This window comes from Salarias fasciatus, chromosome 10 (assembly GCF_902148845.1).
Source record: "Salarias fasciatus chromosome 10, fSalaFa1.1, whole genome shotgun sequence".
Classification (NCBI taxonomy): Eukaryota; Metazoa; Chordata; class Actinopteri; order Blenniiformes; family Blenniidae; genus Salarias; species Salarias fasciatus.
In genome coordinates, this window is record NC_043754.1 from 19,134,443 (window position 1) to 19,155,134 (window position 20,692).

General features: G+C 43.5%; 1 protein-coding gene across 1 annotated transcript in view; it reads left to right on the forward strand.

The window, feature by feature from the left end:
- Positions 1-20,692, forward strand: part of LOC115395293 (ryanodine receptor 1-like) — a 43,157-nt gene that overhangs the window by 9,850 nt on the left and 12,615 nt on the right. Inside the window, exons 23-81 of the mRNA XM_030100764.1 lie at positions 81-164; positions 270-429; positions 543-690; positions 785-990; positions 1,073-1,247; positions 1,349-1,557; positions 1,640-1,998; positions 2,115-2,244; positions 2,429-2,589; positions 2,678-2,840; positions 2,926-3,012; positions 3,117-3,343; positions 3,422-3,860; positions 4,201-4,797; positions 4,880-5,080; positions 5,212-5,323; positions 5,428-5,571; positions 5,793-6,066; positions 6,159-6,273; positions 6,431-6,563; positions 6,659-6,753; positions 6,835-6,970; positions 7,083-7,269; positions 7,350-7,461; positions 7,547-7,667; positions 7,835-8,004; positions 8,084-8,304; positions 8,386-8,476; positions 8,585-8,725; positions 8,820-8,983; positions 9,094-9,172; positions 9,283-9,372; positions 9,458-9,598; positions 9,676-9,753; positions 9,833-9,908; positions 9,996-10,119; positions 10,501-10,616; positions 10,721-10,788; positions 10,876-10,997; positions 11,128-11,177; positions 11,377-11,437; positions 11,526-11,652; positions 11,746-11,857; positions 11,957-12,038; positions 12,139-12,269; positions 12,355-12,675; positions 12,759-12,999; positions 13,112-13,199; positions 13,283-13,375; positions 16,082-16,252; positions 16,336-16,395; positions 16,502-16,636; positions 17,482-17,594; positions 17,684-17,780; positions 17,864-17,973; positions 18,062-18,113; positions 18,216-18,308; positions 20,411-20,510; positions 20,601-20,680. Coding sequence (XP_029956624.1) covers positions 81-164; positions 270-429; positions 543-690; positions 785-990; positions 1,073-1,247; positions 1,349-1,557; positions 1,640-1,998; positions 2,115-2,244; positions 2,429-2,589; positions 2,678-2,840; positions 2,926-3,012; positions 3,117-3,343; positions 3,422-3,860; positions 4,201-4,797; positions 4,880-5,080; positions 5,212-5,323; positions 5,428-5,571; positions 5,793-6,066; positions 6,159-6,273; positions 6,431-6,563; positions 6,659-6,753; positions 6,835-6,970; positions 7,083-7,269; positions 7,350-7,461; positions 7,547-7,667; positions 7,835-8,004; positions 8,084-8,304; positions 8,386-8,476; positions 8,585-8,725; positions 8,820-8,983; positions 9,094-9,172; positions 9,283-9,372; positions 9,458-9,598; positions 9,676-9,753; positions 9,833-9,908; positions 9,996-10,119; positions 10,501-10,616; positions 10,721-10,788; positions 10,876-10,997; positions 11,128-11,177; positions 11,377-11,437; positions 11,526-11,652; positions 11,746-11,857; positions 11,957-12,038; positions 12,139-12,269; positions 12,355-12,675; positions 12,759-12,999; positions 13,112-13,199; positions 13,283-13,375; positions 16,082-16,252; positions 16,336-16,395; positions 16,502-16,636; positions 17,482-17,594; positions 17,684-17,780; positions 17,864-17,973; positions 18,062-18,113; positions 18,216-18,308; positions 20,411-20,510; positions 20,601-20,680 — 8,773 coding nt within the window. The remainder of the gene's footprint in view (positions 1-80; positions 165-269; positions 430-542; positions 691-784; positions 991-1,072; positions 1,248-1,348; positions 1,558-1,639; positions 1,999-2,114; positions 2,245-2,428; positions 2,590-2,677; positions 2,841-2,925; positions 3,013-3,116; positions 3,344-3,421; positions 3,861-4,200; positions 4,798-4,879; positions 5,081-5,211; positions 5,324-5,427; positions 5,572-5,792; positions 6,067-6,158; positions 6,274-6,430; positions 6,564-6,658; positions 6,754-6,834; positions 6,971-7,082; positions 7,270-7,349; positions 7,462-7,546; positions 7,668-7,834; positions 8,005-8,083; positions 8,305-8,385; positions 8,477-8,584; positions 8,726-8,819; positions 8,984-9,093; positions 9,173-9,282; positions 9,373-9,457; positions 9,599-9,675; positions 9,754-9,832; positions 9,909-9,995; positions 10,120-10,500; positions 10,617-10,720; positions 10,789-10,875; positions 10,998-11,127; positions 11,178-11,376; positions 11,438-11,525; positions 11,653-11,745; positions 11,858-11,956; positions 12,039-12,138; positions 12,270-12,354; positions 12,676-12,758; positions 13,000-13,111; positions 13,200-13,282; positions 13,376-16,081; positions 16,253-16,335; positions 16,396-16,501; positions 16,637-17,481; positions 17,595-17,683; positions 17,781-17,863; positions 17,974-18,061; positions 18,114-18,215; positions 18,309-20,410; positions 20,511-20,600; positions 20,681-20,692) is intronic.

A 20,692-nucleotide genomic window follows, 5' to 3' on the forward strand; every position in this document is an offset into this window, starting at 1 on the left:
AGGCACGGTCTTCACTTCATGACTGCAGTGGAGAATTTGTCTGTTCATGTTTCTGATTCCCTCTCTGGCTCGTTTCAAAGGACTCTGCTGGCTCTCGGCTGTCATGTCGGGATGGGGGATGAGAAAGCTGAGGAGAATTTAAAAAAGATCAAACTCGCTAAAACGTGAGTAGCAAAACATTCACATGTTCTGATTCTGATACTTTTTTTTTATTTACTGCAGTAAAACTCCTTCGTGACTCTTTCTGACCACCAAACATTGTTCCTTAGTTACATGCAGACAAACGGGTACAAGCCAGCTCCTTTGGATCTCAACCATGTAAAGTTGACTCCTAATCAAAACACTCTTGTGGAGAGATTGGCGGAAAATGGACATAATGTGTGGGCAAGAGACAGAGTTCGCCAGGGCTGGACATACAGTATTGTGCAGGTACCCCTTCTGTCATAGAAATCACAATGATATTAACATTATTATACTTATGTATGCACTTCCATGGGTGTAGATTGTATTTGTTTTACACTTAACGCTGTTTGTTTCAACAGGACATAATGAACAAACGCAACCCCCGCCTGGTTCCTTACAACCTTCTGGATGAAAAGACTAAAAAGACCAACAGAGACACAGTTTGCGCGGCTGTTCGCACTCTTATTGGATATGGCTACAACATAGAACCACCTGATCAGGAGAGCAGTGAGTTTCTACTTTGTGCTTGTCTTTTAAATATTCACACACATTTTGTCAAAATCAAGAAGATTTTTTAAAATGATTTGTTCCATTTCTGCAGGTGGGCACGGAGCAGGCGGCTCACGAGGTGATAAAATCAGAGTGTTCAGAGCCGAAAAATCTTACGCGGTCACACAGGGGAAGTGGTATTTTGAGTTTGAGGCTTCCACAGTTGGAGAGATGAGAGTTGGCTGGGCGAGGCCAAGTGTGCGTGCAGACACTGAACTTGGCGCAGATGAGTTGGCTTATGTCTTCAATGGTTTTAAGGTGAGAGAGAGAAGTAATTCATGTGCCTGTGAAGGACGCTACAACCTCTGGGTTCCCAAAATATTAATGTATCTCTTTTCAGGCTCAACGATGGCACATTGGGAATGAGCCATTTGGTCGTCAGTGGCAATCCGGGGATGTGGTCGGTTGTATGATCGACCTGACAGAGATGAACATCATGTTTACCCTCAACGGAGAAATGCTGATCAGTGACTCAGGCTCAGAGATGGCTTTTAAGGACATAGAGATCGGGGAAGGTAAGGAGACAAACAACCGACAGCGCAGAAGATTCAATAAAAGACATCCGGATATGCATTTCTGATGTCTTCTCATTCATGTATTTATTGAACATCCCCAGGCTTCATCCCCGTGTGCAGTCTGGGCTTGTCCCAAGTTGGGAGGATCAACCTGGGTCAGAATGTCAGCAGTCTCCGTTACTTCACCATCTGTGGCCTGCAGGAGGGATTCGAACCCTTTGCCATCAACATGAAGAGAGACATTACAATGTGGTTCAGCAAGAGCCTCCCGCAGTTCATTGCTGCACCGACTGATCACCCTCACATTGAGGTATTCTGTCTTTAATGAAGTCATGCAGACATATTTTTTTTCACAACCGGGAATGATCTTGACGGTGATGCTTCTGATCTAGATTTCTCGCGTTGACGGTACTGTGGAAACGGCGCCCTGCCTCAAAGTGACCCACAAGACGTTTGGATCCCAGAATGCCAACACAGACCTGCTGTTCTTCAGACTCAGCATGCCTGTCGAGTTTCATGAGACCTTCAAGGTCCCAGCAGGGACCACACTTCTTACCCGCGCTCTGACCATTCCTGAGGACGAGGTGGTGGAGGTGGACCCAGACTCTGACTTTGAAATACTGAAAAAATCTGCAACTCGTAAAGAGCAGGAGGAGGAGAAGAAAGAGCCGTCTGTGCCAAAGGAGACCCCGGCAATTAAAAATGGAGAGAATGAGAAGGATGCTTCGACCGAGAAAAGCAAGAAGAAAGGGTATGGAAGTGAAGTGTTTTGACTTGAGGAGCAGTGGACTGGAATTTGAGAAATCTACCACACATATACTGTTTCATTTTCACATAAAATGAGAAATTTCTACGATTTTTTTGCAGTTTTCTTTTCAAGGCTAAGAAGGCAGCGTTAATCACCCCTCCTCCAGTCGTCCCAACTCTGCCTCGACTAGTGGAAGATGTGGTGCCAGATGACAGGGATGACGTCGACATCATCCTCAATACGACTACAGTAAGGCTGAAATTAATGATATAGCTATTGTCTTGATTATTATAGAAGATTAATCATGATCAATCAGTATTTATCATACCGTTTAAACAGTTTTGGCTATATCGCGACACCTGTATGTGTATACTTAAATCTGTCCCCACACTAATGCTTATTTTTTTCCTCACCTACCTCTTTTGATCACTAGTACTATTACTCAGTACGAGTGTTTGCGGGACAGGAGCCAGGTGGCGTGTGGGTGGGCTGGATCACGCCGGACTACCACCAGTACGACCCTCACTTTGATCTCAGCAAAGTGAGAAATGTAACGGTCACTGTTGGCGACGATAAAGGCAACATTCACGACAGGTATGAGACCACGAGAAGCTGTGTCTCTCATTTAAAATCCATTATCATGAGCAGCAACTTGGACTCCTTGTTTTTGTTCCCCCGCCAGCATAAAACGCAGTAACTGCTACATGGTGTGTGGAGGAGAGTTCAGCAGCTCTCAGCAAACCCGGGTCAGCCAGGAGGACTTTGTGATTGGCTGTCTTATTGATTTGGACACCGGCCTCATGACATTCACTGCGAACGGAAAAGAAATTAACACGTTTTACCAGGTGAGACAAGCTTCAGTCTGGCATCCGTGCTGTTCAGAAAGTGCTCGTCATTTACTGCACTCGTGTTAACGTTGCGCTCGTATAGGTGGAGCCGAACACCAAACTGTTCCCAGCCGTCTTTGTCCTGCCTTCCAGTCAGAACATGATTCAGTTTGAACTTGGAAAACTAAAGGTCAGTCACCACTCTGTTCATTCTCCGCCAGTTTCTACAGACTTAGACGGGCTATGAGCAAATTTTGACTAATTACAACATTTATCATGCACTCCTCCTGCTAGAACATCATGCCTATCTCAGCTGCCATGTTCCGCAGCGAACGGAAAAACCCCGTCCCGCAGTGCCCCCCTCGACTGGATATCCAGATGTTAACCCCAGTCATCTGGAGCCGAATGCCCAACAAGTTCTTGGCTCCAGAGACGAAGCGTGTCAGCGAGAGACTGGGCTGGATGGTGCAGTGTCAGGAGCCACTGACCATGATGGCCCTTCATATCCCGGAGGAGAGCAGGTTGGAGCTGTAATGCGCCGTATTTGTTCGCTGTGTCGTTTGGAAATACACAGTTTTAGCTAACGTATTGATTTTCAGGTGCATCGACATCCTGGAACTGTCTGAACGAATGGACCTGCTGAAGTTCCACTACCACACTCTCAAGCTGTACGGCTCAGTCTGTGCTCTGGGAAACAACCGCGTGGCACACGCTCTGTGCAGCCATGTGGACGAATCCCAGCTTTTCTACGCCATAGAGAGCACTTACTTACCTGGACCGATGAGAAGTGGCTTCTACGACCTGCTCATCAGCATGCACCTGGAGTCGGCCAAAAGGAATCGCCTGGGAACCAACAAGGAATTCATCGTCCCAATGACAGACGAAACACGCAGCATCACTCTGTACACTGACAAATCCCACGCGTTACCTGGAGTCGGCCTGACTACCTGTCTGCGTCCCAAACTGCATTTCTCTGCTGTGGGATTTGTGGGAACAGATCAAGATATTTACACGCTGAGTCCAGTCATTCCCTTACAGGTGAGAATATTGGTTCCACTTTAAAGGTGCGTTCATAGCAAGATAGTTCAGGGACTCAGTTCAGTCGGACAGGGAATTCTGAAGACTTTTTTACACATTGTAAACAGACTGAACCAGACTTCACTTGCAAGTGAATGGAAGTGTACGTTTTCTGTGGCACCAGAGTTTGCTTGCTTGATCTGTACCAGAGCGCAGATGAGCTTTCCCATCTGCACAAATGAAGTGGACTACCCAAGGTTTACTTGTAGCAGGACAAACAAACAACCCGTGTTAGGGTAACATAAGAGAACTCTTGAATCCACTAACAGCCACTTATTCACATGTGTTTCCGTCTTTCCAGGTGCTGAAGACCACGGCCCTAAACATGCTGATTGAAGCTGTGCAAGATGGCGGCCAAGCAATGAGAGATCCTGTAGGGGGCAGCGTTGAATTTCATTTTGTTCCCATCCTAAAGCTCATCAGTACTCTTCTGATAATGGGTGTGTTTGACGATGAAGATGTGACACACATCCTGAAGATGATTGAGCCAACAGTATTTAGTGGCAAGAAACCCGAGGAGTCGGCTGAGGAGGCTGAACAAGCAGTCGAGGAGAAGGACCAAAAAGCACTGCAGAAGGAAGCTGTTGTTGAAGGAGAAGAGCTAGAAGACGCTGAGGAAGAAGAAGAAGAAGAGGAGGAGGAGGAGGAGTTTGAGGATGATGGGTTAGGTGAGGAGGAGGAGGTGGAGGCTGAAATTGAACCTGAAGAGGAATCAGAGACGGCTCACGTTTTGCCACAGGAGGTAGCTGCTGAGGAGACAGACCCAGTAAATGGTGAAAAAGGAGCCGAGGAAACGGAGAAAGAGCTGAAGCAGGCTGATTCATGTGGAGAAGCGAAAGAGGAAAATGTAGAACAAGGACTTTTCCAAATGAAGCTGCCAGAGTCTGTGAAGTTACAGGTATGAGTAATGAAACCAACCAGAGAGACAGCTGGTGTCCTCTGTGTATGGTTCATGACTGAGTCTGGTTTTTGTCCTTCAGATGTGTACTTTACTGCAGTACTTCTGTGACTGTGAGCTACGTCACAGAGTGGAGGCCATCACTGCCTTTTCGGATCAGTTTGTCAGCCAGATACAGTCCAACCAGAGGCAGCGCTACAATGAACTTATGCTGGCTTTCACCATGAGCGCTGCCGAGACCGCCCGAAAGACCCGCGAATTTCGCTCTCCACCGCAGGAACAGGTACGTTCAGGAAATGTACATGAAGGGAGTGGACTGCATTACATGAACATATTGCATCTTGAAATTATGGTCCTATAAATACATCTCTTTAAAAAAGCACTCTTGCTTTACCATATCTCACTGTTGTTTAGGTCAACATGCTCATGAACTTCAAGAACAGCATAGAAGATGAGGAGTGCCCCATTCCTGATGAAGTCCGCGAATCTCTGCTGGCTTTTCACAATGCTTTGTTAGCCCACTGCGGTCAGTTTTCATCTACAGTATCAAACGTTACAGTTTACATGCAGCACAAATAGCATGAAGCACAAATAAAAAGGACAGCGGTTTAATTTCCATTTCGTTGTCAGGTGTTCACATCGAAGAGGAAGAACAAGAAGAAGAGGTGGATAATTCTGTCCGTGGACGACTGCTTCGCTTGCTGGAAAAAGTAAAAACTTTCCGTGAGAAGAAGGTCGAAGTGGAGGTGGAACCACAGGAAGACAAGAAACCAAGTGAGCCTCTAATGTTTGCACGATTTATTGAAATTCCAAGGGGCTTGTGTGTGAAATAGTTGGCCATTTTGGATGAGAAAGCAAAGCCTTCTATGTGCTTGTTGAAGCAAAATGTCCTCAGCAAATATCTTCAGACTTATTTCTTGATTACAAACCTAACGAGATCCATTGTTGTACAGCTCCCTCTGTTTTCTCACTCAGTCTTGTTCTCTGTGTGAAAGGCACATTGCAGGAGCTGATTTCTCACTCTACAATCCATTGGGCCCAGGAGTCCTTTATCCAGAACCCTGAGCTTGTGCGGATGATGTTCAGCCTCCTTCACAGACAGTATGACGGGCTGGGGGAGCTCATGCGCGCACTTCCCAAAGCCTACACAATCAACGCAGTGTCCATTCAGGATACCATGGACCTGCTGGAGTGTTTGGGCCAAATCCGCTCACTTCTCATTGTTCAGATGGGTCCCGAAGAGGAGAGACTGATTATTCAAAGCATTGGGTTAATATTCCATTTACTTGACTATCTCTCCTTGAAATGATTTCATTGATGATTTCGTGTGGTTGAAACTAAATGCCAATTTTCTTTATTAGGAACATCATGAGTAACAAAGTTTTCTATCAGCATCCCAACTTGATGCGAGCCCTGGGCATGCATGAAACCGTCATGGAGGTCATGGTTAATGTTTTGGGCGGAGGCGACTCAAAGGTAGATTTATTTTAATCCAATTATTAGTATTCTAGTATTGTAAGTTGCAATCTATGAAAATCTATATATTCATATTGTCACCGAAGAGCAGACGCACTCAGAGAGCAGGAGGAATCTGCAACTATAGCTTCATGTCTGAAATGCTTTCTTTCAACAGGAGATCCGATTCCCTCGAGTGGTGACAAACTGCTGTCGTTTCCTCTGCTATTTCTGCCGCATCAGTCGTCAAAATCAGCGCTCGATGTTCGACCACCTTAGTTACCTTCTTCAGAACAGTGGAATTGGCCTTGGTGAATAACTCTGATAGCTATCACCATTAATTTTGACGTATAATTATTGACGTGTTTCTGTATTATAAAGCTGGACATAATGTGCTGCTCCTCAGGAATGCGTGGCTCCACCCCCTTGGATGTGGCTGCAGCGTCCTGCATCGACAATAATGAGCTGGCACTGGCTCTCCAAGAGCAGGATCTAGAAATGGTGAAATAGAGTTTTGGAAAAAGATCAAAACACGTATTGTGCACATTAATTCATCACTTTGGTCCATTCTCACATTTCCAGGTGGTGAAATATCTAGCAGGCTGTGGACTTCAGAGCTGCCCGATGCTCCTTGCTAAAGGCTACCCCGACATTGGCTGGAATCCGTGTGGCGGAGAGAAATATCTTGATTTCCTCCGTTTTGCTGTCTTTGTTAACGGTCAGTGTTCTTATTTCCTGTATTTGTAGGTTGTTTTTTTTTTTTTTTGTACTCCTACTGTTTCTGCCAATTGATGCTACAACTCATGTTTTTTTTTCTTGTTTCCATACAGGAGAAAGCGTCGAAGAGAATGCCAACGTGGTGGTGCGTCTGCTCATCCGTAGACCTGAGTGCTTTGGTCCAGCCCTGAGAGGGGAAGGCGGTAATGGTCTGCTGGCTGCAATAGAAGAGGCCATCAAGATATCAGAGGACCCTGCGAGGGATGGTCCCAGTGTTAAAAAAGACCGACGTTTTCCCATGTAAGCAATGCTGGCTGTTTCTCAAAAGTCTTCCTTCTTTGACATCCTGCTTGAAATCCAGCAACCTTTTTCGCTGATAGGTTCGGAGGAGAGGAGCAGCATGAGGAGAACAGGGTGCACCTGGGAAACGCCATCATGTCCTTCTATTCTGCTCTTATTGACCTGCTGGGACGCTGCGCTCCAGAGATGCATGTAAGCTGTTTGCTAATTATTTCACAGGGATTCATCCGACACCAATGCGAGCAGATGAAACTAAACACAATTTTTGGCTCGGCAGTTGATCCAGGCTGGTAAAGGTGAGGCTCTGAGGATCAGGGCCATTCTGAGGTCTCTGGTCCCAATTGAGGATCTGGTGGGAGTCATCAGTCTTCCTGTTCAGATTCCTGCTTTTGGAAAAGGTAAACACTTGAAAAACATATTGAATTTGTTTGGTACCTTCAGTAAGTGCTTGTTGATTCAATCAATAGGATGTGGTATTAGTGTCCTCACTTACTATGAGTTGACTTTGTCCCAGGTGTGTCATGTTAATCGTCATTTCGAAATGTTTTCTCCATGTTGAATTCAGATAACAGCATCATAGAACCAAAGATGTCGGCCAGTTTTGTACCAGACCACAAGGCTCCGATGGTGCTGTTCCTCGACAGAGTGTATGGCATCGACAACCAGGATTTCTTGCTTCATGTGCTGGAGGTCGGCTTTCTGCCTGACATGAGGGCGGCTGCCTCCCTGGATACGGTGAGCTCAGCAGACTATTTCCTATTTTTTGACAGACGTGCAAAGAAAATATTTAATTACTGTGATCTCTGACCAACAGGTTGCTTTCAGCACCACAGAGATGGCTCTCGCGTTGAATCGCTACTTGTGTTCAGCGGTCTTGCCGCTCATCACTAAGTGTGCCCCGCTGTTTGCGGGCAGTGACCACCGAGCCATCATGATCGACTCCATGTTGCACACGATCTACCGGCTGTCTCGTGGACGAGCCTTCACAAAGGCCCAAAGAGACATTATTGAAGAGTGCCTCATGGCTTTGTGCAAGTGAGGTTATCACCATCGTCTGTCCCTTTAAATCACTTAAGATGGGAAGATTGATTTTTAAACGTATTCCTTTTTCTTCAGACACCTTCGTCCATCCATGCTTCAGCACCTGCTGCGACGGCTGGTCTTTGATGTGCCCATTTTGAATGAGTACGCAAAAATGCCACTGAAGGTATGATGGCTTTGAAACAAATTCAGATGACTTATGGACACAGTTTTCTTGAACTCTTTTTTTATGTCTAATATTCACTTTTCTTATTCAACTTTGATTGTCTTGCAGCTTTTGACCAATCACTATGAGCGCTGTTGGAAATATTACTGCCTCCCAAATGGCTGGGCCAATTTTGGCGTCTCCTCAGAAGAAGAACTGCATCTGACCCGCAAACTGTTCTGGGGGATCTTTGAATCACTTGCACACAAGGTGGAATTCTAGCGCTGTTGCATGTTCTTTTCAGTTTTGTTGTGTAGCATTATGAGCAATGTTGCTATGTTTTTCTTCTTTACTCGACTTGCAGAAATTTGACCCAGAAATTTTTAAGATTTCAATGCCGTGCATCTGTGCCATTGCTGGAGCCATTCCTCCTGACTATGTGGATGCCAGCTACTCCTCCAAAACGGAGAAGAAAGCTTCAGTGGATGCAGAGGGAAACTTCGATCCCAAGCCAGTAGAGACCACAAAGTAGGAGGGGATTCTTCATCATATTTTAAAATGCTATATTCATCTTTTAAAAAAAGGGATGTTCGATGCTTGAATTTGTATTTGAACTTTGATTGCTCTTCCATCCGTAGCACCATCATCCCTGAAAGGCTGGACCCCTTCATGAACAGATATGCTGAATATACGCATGATAAATGGGCCTTTGAGAAGGTACAACTCGACCTTTATTACTCACTGTATTCACTCAGAATAGTTGAAAACCTATCTAAAGCAGTTCCAGAATAATGTGTAAAGTTAATTCACGTGCCTGTATGTTTCAGATTCAGAATAACTGGTCATACGGTGAGGCGCTGGATGAAAATGCAAAAACCCATCCAATGCTCAGGCCCTACAAAACCTTTTCAGAGAAGGTCGGTACAAAGACAAGCTTTGCATTGAAACGCTTAACTGTACCTTATTTGTTTCAGCTTCTGATCACTCTCACCTTTTCTCCAGGACAAAGAAATCTACCGCTGGCCAATCAAAGAGTCCATCAAAGCCATGCTTGCCTGGGAATGGAACATAGAAAAAGCCAGAGAGGAAGAGGAGTCAGAGAAGAAGAAGGCAGCGTCACGAAAGATCTCCCAGACTGCTCAGGTACGAGCAGTTGATTGACATTATTATTACAATGTTGCGTAGGCATAGCACTCATGTTTATAATCTCTTTGGTTTAGGCAACCTATGACCCGAGCCATGGCTACAGTCCGCAGCCCATCGATATCTCACACATGGCTCTTTCAAGAGACCTGCAGGTATGGCAGCAAAATCTGAAAATTGAATTTCCAAAACCTGAGTGTTCGATCAACATTTATAGCTGCTATCTGTTCGTAGTCTATGGCTGAGCAATTAGCAGAGAATTACCACAACACCTGGGGACGGAAGAAGAAGTTGGAGCTGCAAGCCAAAGGTTGGATTTGAGCTGTAGAGGTGGAATTATTTGAGAATGAGAGCTTTGGCCTTTTCTTACCATTCTGGTTGTCTTCTGTTTGTGCAGGAGGTGGAACTCATCCTCTGCTGGTGCCCTATGACACCCTGACTGCAAAAGAAAAGGCACGAGACAGAGAGAAGGCGTACGAGCTGCTCAAGTTCCTGCAACTTAACGGCTATGCAGTCACACGGTAAGTTCCACAAAAGATTTTGCACAATTTTTAAATTTCGTTTGCAGGTTTTCACTTAATTTATTTTAAATTGCTCATTCTGTGTTTGTGTAAAGAACACTGTGTCAGTTCAGATCACTTATGTGTTTAGATGGTTCAAATATCATTAGCACACAGCAGATTTTATTTACACAGATCAAACCAAAAGCAGTTAAAAAGGTCACAATACAGACCGTGTGGCTGCATGCACCAACTGGTAAAAAAGCTAAGCTTTAGGATTTTCATGTTTACAGGAATTACTCTGACTTTCCTGTGAAGTTTGACAATGCGGTATTCAAGATGGATGGAAGAATCAATGTGAGCAAAGTAAATGTTAAACAAATTTCCTCTGATTGAGTTTAGGGGCCTTAAAGACATGGAGTCTGACATCTCGTCCATCGAGAAGAGATTCGCTTACGGCTTCCTTCAGAAGCTGCTGAAGTGGATGGAGATCGCGCAGGAGTTCATTGCTCATCTTGGTACTGCGGCCTCCAGATGAAAAACAGATGTCTGAACATTGTCTTTGTGTCACGATTTGTTTCCAGTCTCTCTCTTCTGAAGTCTTTCACAATATTTTCCACAGAGGCTGTGGTAAGCAGTGGGAGAGTGGAAAAATCTCCTCATGAGCAGGAAATCAAATTTTTTGCCAAGGTGAGGCCAGGATGTTAATAGTATTGAATATCAAATCTAATCTGGTAGTTCACTAACTCCATGAACCTCTGACATACCCTTCCTTAGATCTTGATGCCTCTGATCAACCAATACTTCAAAAATCACTGCCTGTACTTCTTATCGACTCCTGCAAAAGTTCTGGGCAGTGGTGGTCACTCTTCCAATAAGGAGAAGGAGATGATTGCAAGGTGATTTCTCACTTCTGGACACATAAGATTTTACTTGTTTTACTGTGTGTACTTTTTATTGGTCTTGCTTCCCCTCCTTTAAGTGTTTTTCCTTGCTTTTTTTCCTTCACACCTTTCCTTCTCACTCTAGTATCTTCTGTAAAATGTCTGCTTTGGTGAGACACAGAGTTTCTCTCTTTGGTAAGATGGTCTTTACACTCTTTTCTTTTTTTTTCCACGCTGTAATCTCTGTCATTTCTTTTTTTTTTCCACGCTGTAATCTCTGTCATGTGTTTTCATCTTTCTGCTTAAAGATATCTTCTGTACTTCTATATCCAAACACATTTCAGTGATCTTTGATTTTAAAACCATTCCAGTAAATCTGTTGTAATCCATGCAGGAACTGATGCTTCGGCGATCGTTAACTGCCTCCATATTCTGGCACGGTCACTGGATGCAAGGTCGAACACTGCTGATGACACTTCAAAACCTGTTTTTTTTTTTTTTAAATGTAAATGACATTATAAATGATGTAATTTACTCTGGTAGGACGGTGATGAAGTCAGGCCCTGAGATCGTGAAAGCAGGGCTGCGCTCGTTCTTTGAAAGTGCTGCGGATGACATAGAGAAGATGGTGGAAAACCTCAAACTGGGGAAAGTATCCAAAGGCAATCAGGTGCTTCGTGTTTGAAAAGGCCTTCTTTATCACGATACCAATATGCTGGATTTGAAGTATCTCTAACCATTTGTCGTGTCTTTCCTCTTAAAGCAAGTGAAAGGTGTGTCTCAGAACATTAACTACACCACCATCGCCCTGCTGCCGGTGCTCACCTCCCTTTTTGATCACATCGCACAGCACCAGTTTGGAGACGATGTCATCTGTGAGTTCCTCCTCATCATCATCTACATTTGCGCTGTTTTTCTGGTATCAGACTGACAATATTGTGTCTTCTTATGCTCGTTGTGTTGCTTGAACACAGTGGATGATCTACAGATGTCGTGCTATCGCATCATGTGCAGCATTTACTCCCTCGGCACTGTCAAAAACCCACATGTGGAGAGGTAACTCCACACTCACACACCTGAGGAGAATCAAGTTTCTGAAGACGTGGGTTCTTTGGAGCATTTGTTGAGTATTAATTGTACCTTTTTAAATTTACAGACAGAGACCTGCTCTTGGAGAGTGTTTGGCACATCTTGCTGCAGCTATGCCGGTTGCTTACTTAGAACCTCATTTGAATGAATTCAATGCTTTTTCCGTCTACACCACAAAGACACCGAGGGAGCGAGCCAGTGAGTCCAGCACATTTCTTCATATTTGTGAAAAAAAAAATCTTGTTTGACTTTCCTTTAACATTTGCTCTTGGAAATCTTTAAGTCTTGGGCCTTCCCAACGAGGTCCAGGAGTTGTGTCCAGATATTCCTGAGCTGGACATCCTGCTGAAGGAGATCGGAGACTTGGCGGAGTCCGGGGCTCGTTACACTGAGATGCCTCATGTGATTGAAATCACCCTGCCCATGCTGTGTAACTATCTGCCACGCTGGTGGGAGAGGGGACCCGAAAACTTCCCTGAGATGGAGGGCCGAGTCTGCACCGACGTGACGTCCGAACACCTCAACCAGCTCCTGGGCAGCATCATGAAAATTGTCGTCAACAACCTGGGCATCGATGAGGCCTCCTGGATGAAGAGGCTGGCTGGTGAGCCGTGTTTTAAACTCGTGTGTGATTCACCTGTCATCTTATATTCGAGTGATCTTTTTTATTATTTTTTTTCCCACCAGTGTTTTCACAGCCCATCGTCAGCCGGGCAAAGCCAGAAATGCTGAAGTCACACTTCATCCCAACCATGGAGAAGCTGAAGAAACGCACTTCGAAGGTGGTTGCCGAGGAAGACCACTTGCGGATGGAGGGGAAATCAGAGGGAGACGAGGAAGACGGGACCATACGCGATGAGTTTGCCGTCCTCTGCCGAGACCTCTATGCCCTTTACCCTCTGCTCATCCGCTATGTGGACAACAACAGGTGAACTCTATTAACTGACTTCAGCAATATTAAAGATGTGTACCTGACTCACATCATTAGTCAAACTCTTGTGCAGTCTCCGGAGCCTTAAGGTCAGTTGTTTTTGCTCTAGGGCACGTTGGCTGACCTGCCCTGACCCAGATGCAGAAGAGCTTTTCCGAATGGTTGGAGAGGTCTTCATTTTCTGGTCCAAGTCCCATGTAAGTTTCTTCTTTTGGCATTTAACTGCAACCATTCGGCAAAAGTTAAACATTTTTACTCCTAAGGTTATTGTCTTTTTCAGAACTTCAAGCGAGAGGAGCAGAACTTTGTGGTGTTGAATGAGATCAATAACATGTCGTTCCTCACTGCTGACAGCAAGAGCAAAATGAGCAAGGTGAGTGTGTGAAGGGCAGAGCCAGTAATGCTGGGATAGCGTCAAGCCTCCTATCAGGCTCTTTTAGGATTCTTGCAGGTGTTTGTTACCACCTGCACCTGTATGTGGGTGTTTTTTCCACAGCTTTTTGGAATAGATTTATTTATTTTAAAAATGATCTCTCACTTCAGCTACCTCAAAATGATCTTTTATAAACAATAATGCAATAATCCCAAAAAGAATAACTGATGGTCTTGTGAAGCAGTTAAGTCATGAAGACACTTGCTCACAATTTTCAACAGGAACAGCATTACAAGTCTTTTTTCACTAAGTGAATTATTATTGTTATTCTAAAAAATTCATTTAGATTTAGTACTTTTCTTCTTTTTTACAAAATATTTGCCCGGTCAAGCATACTGAATCCAGTAATAACTTTCCCAGATGTAATTTTGCTTCACATATTGAACATCAACAGCGGATCTGTTAACATTATTCTCTCTTTGGTTGTCCATTGTCCTCTTCTTTTGGGTTGCGGCTGGGTTTCCAGGGCGGGGACACAGAGGTTAGATTTTGTTTCTGCACGACCGCTGTGCTGACCGCATGGCACCTCACTGTGGGGGAGCTTTTCATCAACCTCTCCAGCACACTGGCACATCTGATCCACGTAGTCACAGCACATCGACAGACGCAACCTTTACACACAGTGACACTCACAGACATAACGACCCACACACCTTTTATTGAGTGATACAAAAAAAAATGTATTTATTCATCTGTATATACATAATTGTATTACTTCTAACAGCATACATGAGGAAATACAGTCATAGTTCTCACATTGTTCTCATATAGGATCACCGGACAAATGGGCAAGCCCCGTCTGGGGGGGGACCATCCTCAGTCCTGCCAGTGTGTGAGGGGGGGAGTCTGGAGGCGCTTGATGAAAGTACTCAGCTGTAGAGTTGGGCTCATGGCACTGGGCTTTACACAAGGCCCGGGGCGGCGGTGAGAGCGCAGTGCCATCATCCTGCCGCTGAGTTTGCTCTTCTTTGATCATAGCTGAGTTGGAGTCTTTTAGTATGCCTTTTGTCTCTTTTCATGGAAAGACTGTTGACTCGTAGGTCTCTGTAATGTAGCTTTTTGCCACTAGGTGATGATGTTAGTCTTCTCTGTGCTCTTTCTTCTCTCCTCCCTCAAAAATACTTGACGGTACTTCATGGTGCACCTCTCTTTATACTTCCTAGGATCCACACTAACACATGGCTTGATGCTTAATGTCACTGAAGCAGACCTCCTAAATCACTTGTTGGGTTCTTTCTTTAGAAGTGATCAAAAAGGACCACGAACCTAACCGGCACATTAATTTGCACTTAATGTCTAAAATATTTCCCAGAAATGCTTTGCACCCTCTAAACTCCCTTTCCATAACAGACATTTAAGGATTCAGATTGTTTTATTCTGTCTTCTGGGCTTCTGGGAGTGACTTGTATATGACAGCTGATAAGTGATGGCCTGTTAAATATATTTATTACTGAGTTATAATCATTGTTTTTACTCAACTTTCTTTGCATTTCCAACATAATGCATAGATGAGATTTTCTACTTTAAGACAATCAATAAACAGACCTACCTGTGAAATATAGTCATTATTTTTACAATGCAAAATGAAGATATGAACAATTTAAGTCACTGTAAACAGCATCGTAATAACTATTTTAAAAATAATTATGGCACATTAGCACCGTTTAGTTATAAACTTGTCAATCGCTGAACATAATTTTACTAGATGCCTCAGGTATATTTTTAGATGCATTCACTGGATAAACTGTATTCTTCCACACTGACATATTTATACAATTTGGAGGACTCTAGAAAGAGCAGATAACAGAAGGACTGAACTCTGACAACAGCAGGAGTTCAGGAAGCGAGTGCAGGGATGTTTCCCGTAGATGGTTGTTTTTACTGCAGATGTGTGATTTTAACAGCCTGCTACTAATAAACCTAACTCTAAATTGAGCAGTTTCATTCTCAAACTTCATCTAACAGATCAGATTTTTAGCTGCTATGAAAATGAATTCACAATTAGTCGGAAAAAAAAAGCTTGTTTTAGGTGATTTTCATGTTCATGGAATGCTTTTGCTCACTTGAATGAAATATTTCCCGTCGCATGTTTGTAAAAAGCCATTCCACTGACGCACTTTGTTTTAAGATTTGCTCCCTTTCCCCAAGGCAGCTATATCACCACTTTTCCCTCACATTTCCACTGTACCCTCTACTGACCAGTCTGAGCTCAGAGAAACAGTGATTTTAAGTTTTGGGAAATAACCAGAAAGTCCAGGTACTTTTATTCTCCGCAACATATTTAACAAGAGTCAGCAGTAAAGGTAGAAAGTAGAGCTTTGCTCTGTTTTTCGTATAAAAGACAGTTGCAGCTCTGTGTAATGCTCGGCTGTTACTACAGTACGATAATATTCAGGAGTTAGAAATGGACCAATCAAATCCTGAATTTATTGAAAGCTGGCTGTGTTGATATACTTGTATTTAAATATGATTTTTTTTTAATGTTTAATAGTAGTATAGATAAAATGACCGTATCTTCAGAGTTTCTTTTCTCGTGCAATGGGATAAAGAGAACATTACTAATGACAGCTCGCGTCTGCAAGCTGTATTTCTACTTCTTTCATGGGATACTGCGAATGCTTTTTGGTGTATTGTGTCTTGTTACAGGGCGGAGGGTCAGACGCCGAGCGCACCAAGAAGAAGAAACGGGGAGACCGTTACTCTGTCCAGACGTCTCTCATTGTGGCGGCCTTGAAAAAGATGCTTCCGATCGGCCTCAACATGTGTTCTCCTGCTGATCAGGAGCTCATCAACTTGGCCAAGATCAGATACTCCTTGGTAGTTGTTTTTGCTGGTTTCTACATCCCCGATACGATTTGGAACTATTAGGAAGAGAATGATTAAACACATCTGATTTACAGAGAGACACTGATGAAGAAGTTAGAGAGTTCCTGCAAAATAACCTGCATCTGCAGGGCAAGGTATAGTTTAAGGACTGTTCTTGCACGATCGATTACTAGATTTGTGATAATAGAGAATGAGTTAGGACGTGTCTCAGAAGTCTTTGCATCTTTGTGCTGTTGAAAGGTGGACAACCCATCCATGCGCTGGCAGATGGCTCTGTACAAGGAGATGGCAGGGAAGGCTGAAGACGCTGACGCGCCGGTGAAAGTTGTCAAGCGAGTGCAGGAAGTTTCTGCCGTCCTGTATCACCTCGAAGTGGTGAGTACTGGTGATCGCTCTTGTAGGTCTGTTGATTCCTCAGCACAACCAAGGAGAAATAAAGTTTAGCAGAGATGATTGAATCTGGATAGATCAATAAAAAAATGCTAAGATTTGACTTTTTCCTTATTTTCTAATACACATGTCATGCTTTTTAGGAAGACAAAACAGTTGCAACATGTTGACCCACACTAATTAGTTTCATATGAAAGGGAGGACTCCTTAAAATTGGCCTTAAAACTCAACTGAACGGCTTTCAGGTGTCACTGTCACACTGTTATACCACACATCCACTCTAATAAATACATGTATCTATGTACATACTGGGACAGAACAATCTGTACTATAACTGTTTCTGTTTTGTAAACTGCCTGTTTGTTATAAGCTCTCACTAAGGTTGGACAGGTTAATGGTTCCTACCACTGAAATGTTTCACTCTGCGAATCTCTGCAGGAGGAAATCAGGCCGTTCTCCTTTAAATCTTTCTTATATACAGCTTTTTGCATTCTCTGCAATCTAATATATTCTTTCTTTTAGTTTGAATTGATTGATACAAATATTACTTATTATTAGAATAATAACTGCTCTATAGAGAAGTCTAGAAGGTAGTGTCTTTGGTGATGAGTTCTAATAGTTGAACAGACTTCAAATGGAAGGTGTGTGATACAGAAGAAGATGCTAAAATCAGAATTATATATTGAAAGTTGGAGACTCTTACAACCTCTGAAAAAAACAACAAAAGTTTAAAAATTCAACACACGTTCAGGTTTTTCTTGATACACTGTATGTAACGTTATTAATTTAAGGAGCTCTCTCACTTTTTCTTTGCACATCTTCTCTGTTAGACTGAGCATCCATTCAAGTCCAAGAAGATGGTTTGGCACAAGCTGCTGTCCAAGCAGAGACGCAGGGCTGTGGTCGCATGCTTCAGGATGACACCGCTGTACAATATTCCAAGGTTAGAGAGCACGGTGTTTGTCAGAAAGAGCACAATCAAAGAATCACAAATCATGTGTTTCAATACTTTTTTTGTGTTTGGTTTTGCAGGCACAGAGCTTCAAACATGTTCCTCGAAGGATACAAACGCAACTGGCTTCACACTGAGGGCTACTCGTTTGAAGATCGGATGATAGATGACCTGTCTGTGAGTGATCTGTGAAATCTGTTTAATTTAAATCCGCTCTTCTATTGTCGTGACTCGCTGCTTTTTATTTCTGCGCATTCCAGAAAGCAATGGAGCAAGAGGAGGGAGACGAGGAAGAGGAAAAGGAAACCAAGCCGGATCCCCTCCACCAGCTCATTCTGCATTTCAGTCGCACTGCTCTAACAGAAAAGAGGTCAGATAAATAAACGGTGAAATGCAGGAATGTTCCTTTGGAAAGCCATTATAATTCACTCTGTGTCTGTTTTCCTTCTGCATTCCAGTAAACTTGACACAGATCACCTTTATATGGCATATGCAGATATTATGGCAAAGGTGAGGGATCTTCACTGACTTTCTTCTGTCTGTGCAGCATTGAGAAGCTCTCTGTGATTTGAGAAACACTCATAATAACCCTTTTTCTACTGTGTGTTTTAGAGTTGCCATATTGGTGAGGAAGAAGAAGGGGGAGAGGAAATGGGTGAAAATGCCGAGGATGAGATGTCCTTTGAGGTGCGACAGTCAGAACTGGTAATGGGCGGCCAGGGGATAGGGACCAGGAACACAGTGGAGCGGTAGCTCTCGACGCATCGAGTGAACCCATCATCAGAGCATCACTTCACACCCACATCTCTGTCTCTCTCTCTCTATCTCTGTGTCTTTGTTTCGTCTTGTACGTTGTGCTTTATTCATTGAGAGGAGTTCATTTAGAAACTCAAAGGTCCAATCCAGACATTGTAAAATGCCCAGTTGATGTAAAATGTGACTGCTCTTCGACGATTTGATTTGTGATGAAGACTCTTTTCTCTTCTGACAGTTTACCTGTTCGGTCTGGATTGGGTCTTTCTAGATTAAATTAACCAAGAATTAACATCAATTATAAGAATAATATTAATAATCCAAATAATCTTCATGAAATTAACAAAATTCAGCTTTTGAAAGTTCATTATAATCTCAGTTTACTGGAAAGCGCAGATGGATTTTGATTATATACTATAAGCAAGCAATGTGTTACCATCCAAAGTTTTTCTTGTTTTACAGTGAATTTTATTGCACTAAACTCATCCTTAATCTTTGCAGCAAATAAATGAACAGTGGACGAGCAGAACCTTTATTATTTTAACTTGATTTCCTGTGCTGGAGGCCTTTACAGATTTCCCTGTAATTCAACATACAAGTCCTAGACACTGCACTTGATTCGCCCACAGCTGTCTGTATTGTTAAAAGCAGCTGGGACTCCCCTGTCGTATCGCAGTGTCCCAGTTAAGATGTCTGTTTGTTTGGCCATAGACGATTTATGTCCTGTGTCAACATGCATCATTGCTTTTAAACCACTAAAAATACTTTTAAATGCTTCAAAGCGCCTTCAAACATGCGTGAAGGCTTATATCAAACTGGGGAGTTGGACATACAAACAAAAAAAAATGTCTTAAAATTCCAATCTCCTCTGAAAATATGTTGTGTGATGGTGACTAAAACTGCTCAATGACGAGAGATGTCATTCCTCCCAGTTTGTATCGCTGTCCTGTTGGTCTCTTCTGTTTCTCTCCCCATCACCTCATGTAACCTCTCTCACCCTCATAACACGTCTTCAGTTAACTGCATCCTACTGATCAATGTTCCCCTCCCCCACTCACGTAGCGTACTGACAGACTACAGCGAAAGCCAGTGTAGAACATGCAGCATTAAACAAAAACCTTTACGAGCACGCACATAGTGTTGGTTTCAGGAGACAGTGCAGAGATCAGGTCGCGCTAGATGGTCAGCAGCCACAGAGTCGAGCTGAGGTCCCGCCGCACGACACATAGTGGGTAGAGACATGGCCAGGCATATGTGGGTGGGCGGGAGGGAGGGGGTGGGGGTGGGGGGGGCGGATGGAGGGAGGATGGGTGGAATGGGGAGGAGGGTGGTCGGGTTGTGGCATTATTTGTTTTGGGACTCGACAAGTTCATTTGTGATGTGGCTGAACAGAGCAATGCTATTGTTGCAAAAACTGACTGTATAAGAATAATTTAAAGCTTTTGTAAAATTCTATCCCTGAAACGGAAGAATCGCAGCTTTTGTCTCAAAGTGTCTCTATTGCAACAGTAACTGCTGCAGTAAAGACACTTTGATCGGCAGGTGAACAGGTGAGGCCAATTGGACTGTTTCCTGTAGTCTAACGCTTGCTCCAGCCAGCAAACGTGAGGAAGTAGCATAACAACCCTACAACTAATGAAAGTGAGATGACGGAGTGTGTGGATTGAAATTGACAAACAGTAGATGAAAGAGAAAATAAAGAGTTACAGCAAGTGTTGCAATATTTTATCATAAAAACAGGAAAAATACCTCAAGTACATGAAGTCTGAATGCCAGTCAGTTAATAGAGAGCTCCTATTTTTCCTTTAATGTAATCACTATGTGTGTAATGTTACGGTTATGAATCATATGAGCAAAATGGTGCTCAGTAATGCATGATGATGAAGAGGCTGGAGTGAAAGGTGTGTGAATGATGATTAAAACTGAGAATATGCGTAGATGGGATGGATCAGCCAGGTGGATTTTCCCCCCTGCTGGAGTCCATACTGTCTGGTTATATTCTCTACGTGCGGAGCAGGAATACCAGCTGCTTATGAAGTTTGTGTTCGTCTCAGGAAAAAGAAATGGAGAAGCAAAGACTCCTGTACCAGCAGTCCAGACTTCACAATCGTGGCGCTGCGGAGATGGTTCTCCAGATGATCAGCGCCTGCAAAGGTGCCTTTGCTTTCTCATTTGTTTAACTTCATAGTTTTTGTCAACAAATATGTAACATAACCAATGTTTATGGTTTCCTGGCTTTTACAGGTGAAACTGGCCCAATGGTATCTACAACCCTGAAGCTGGGCATTTCTATCCTGAATGGTGGAAACAGTGAGGTTCAGCGGGTATGTGTTTTA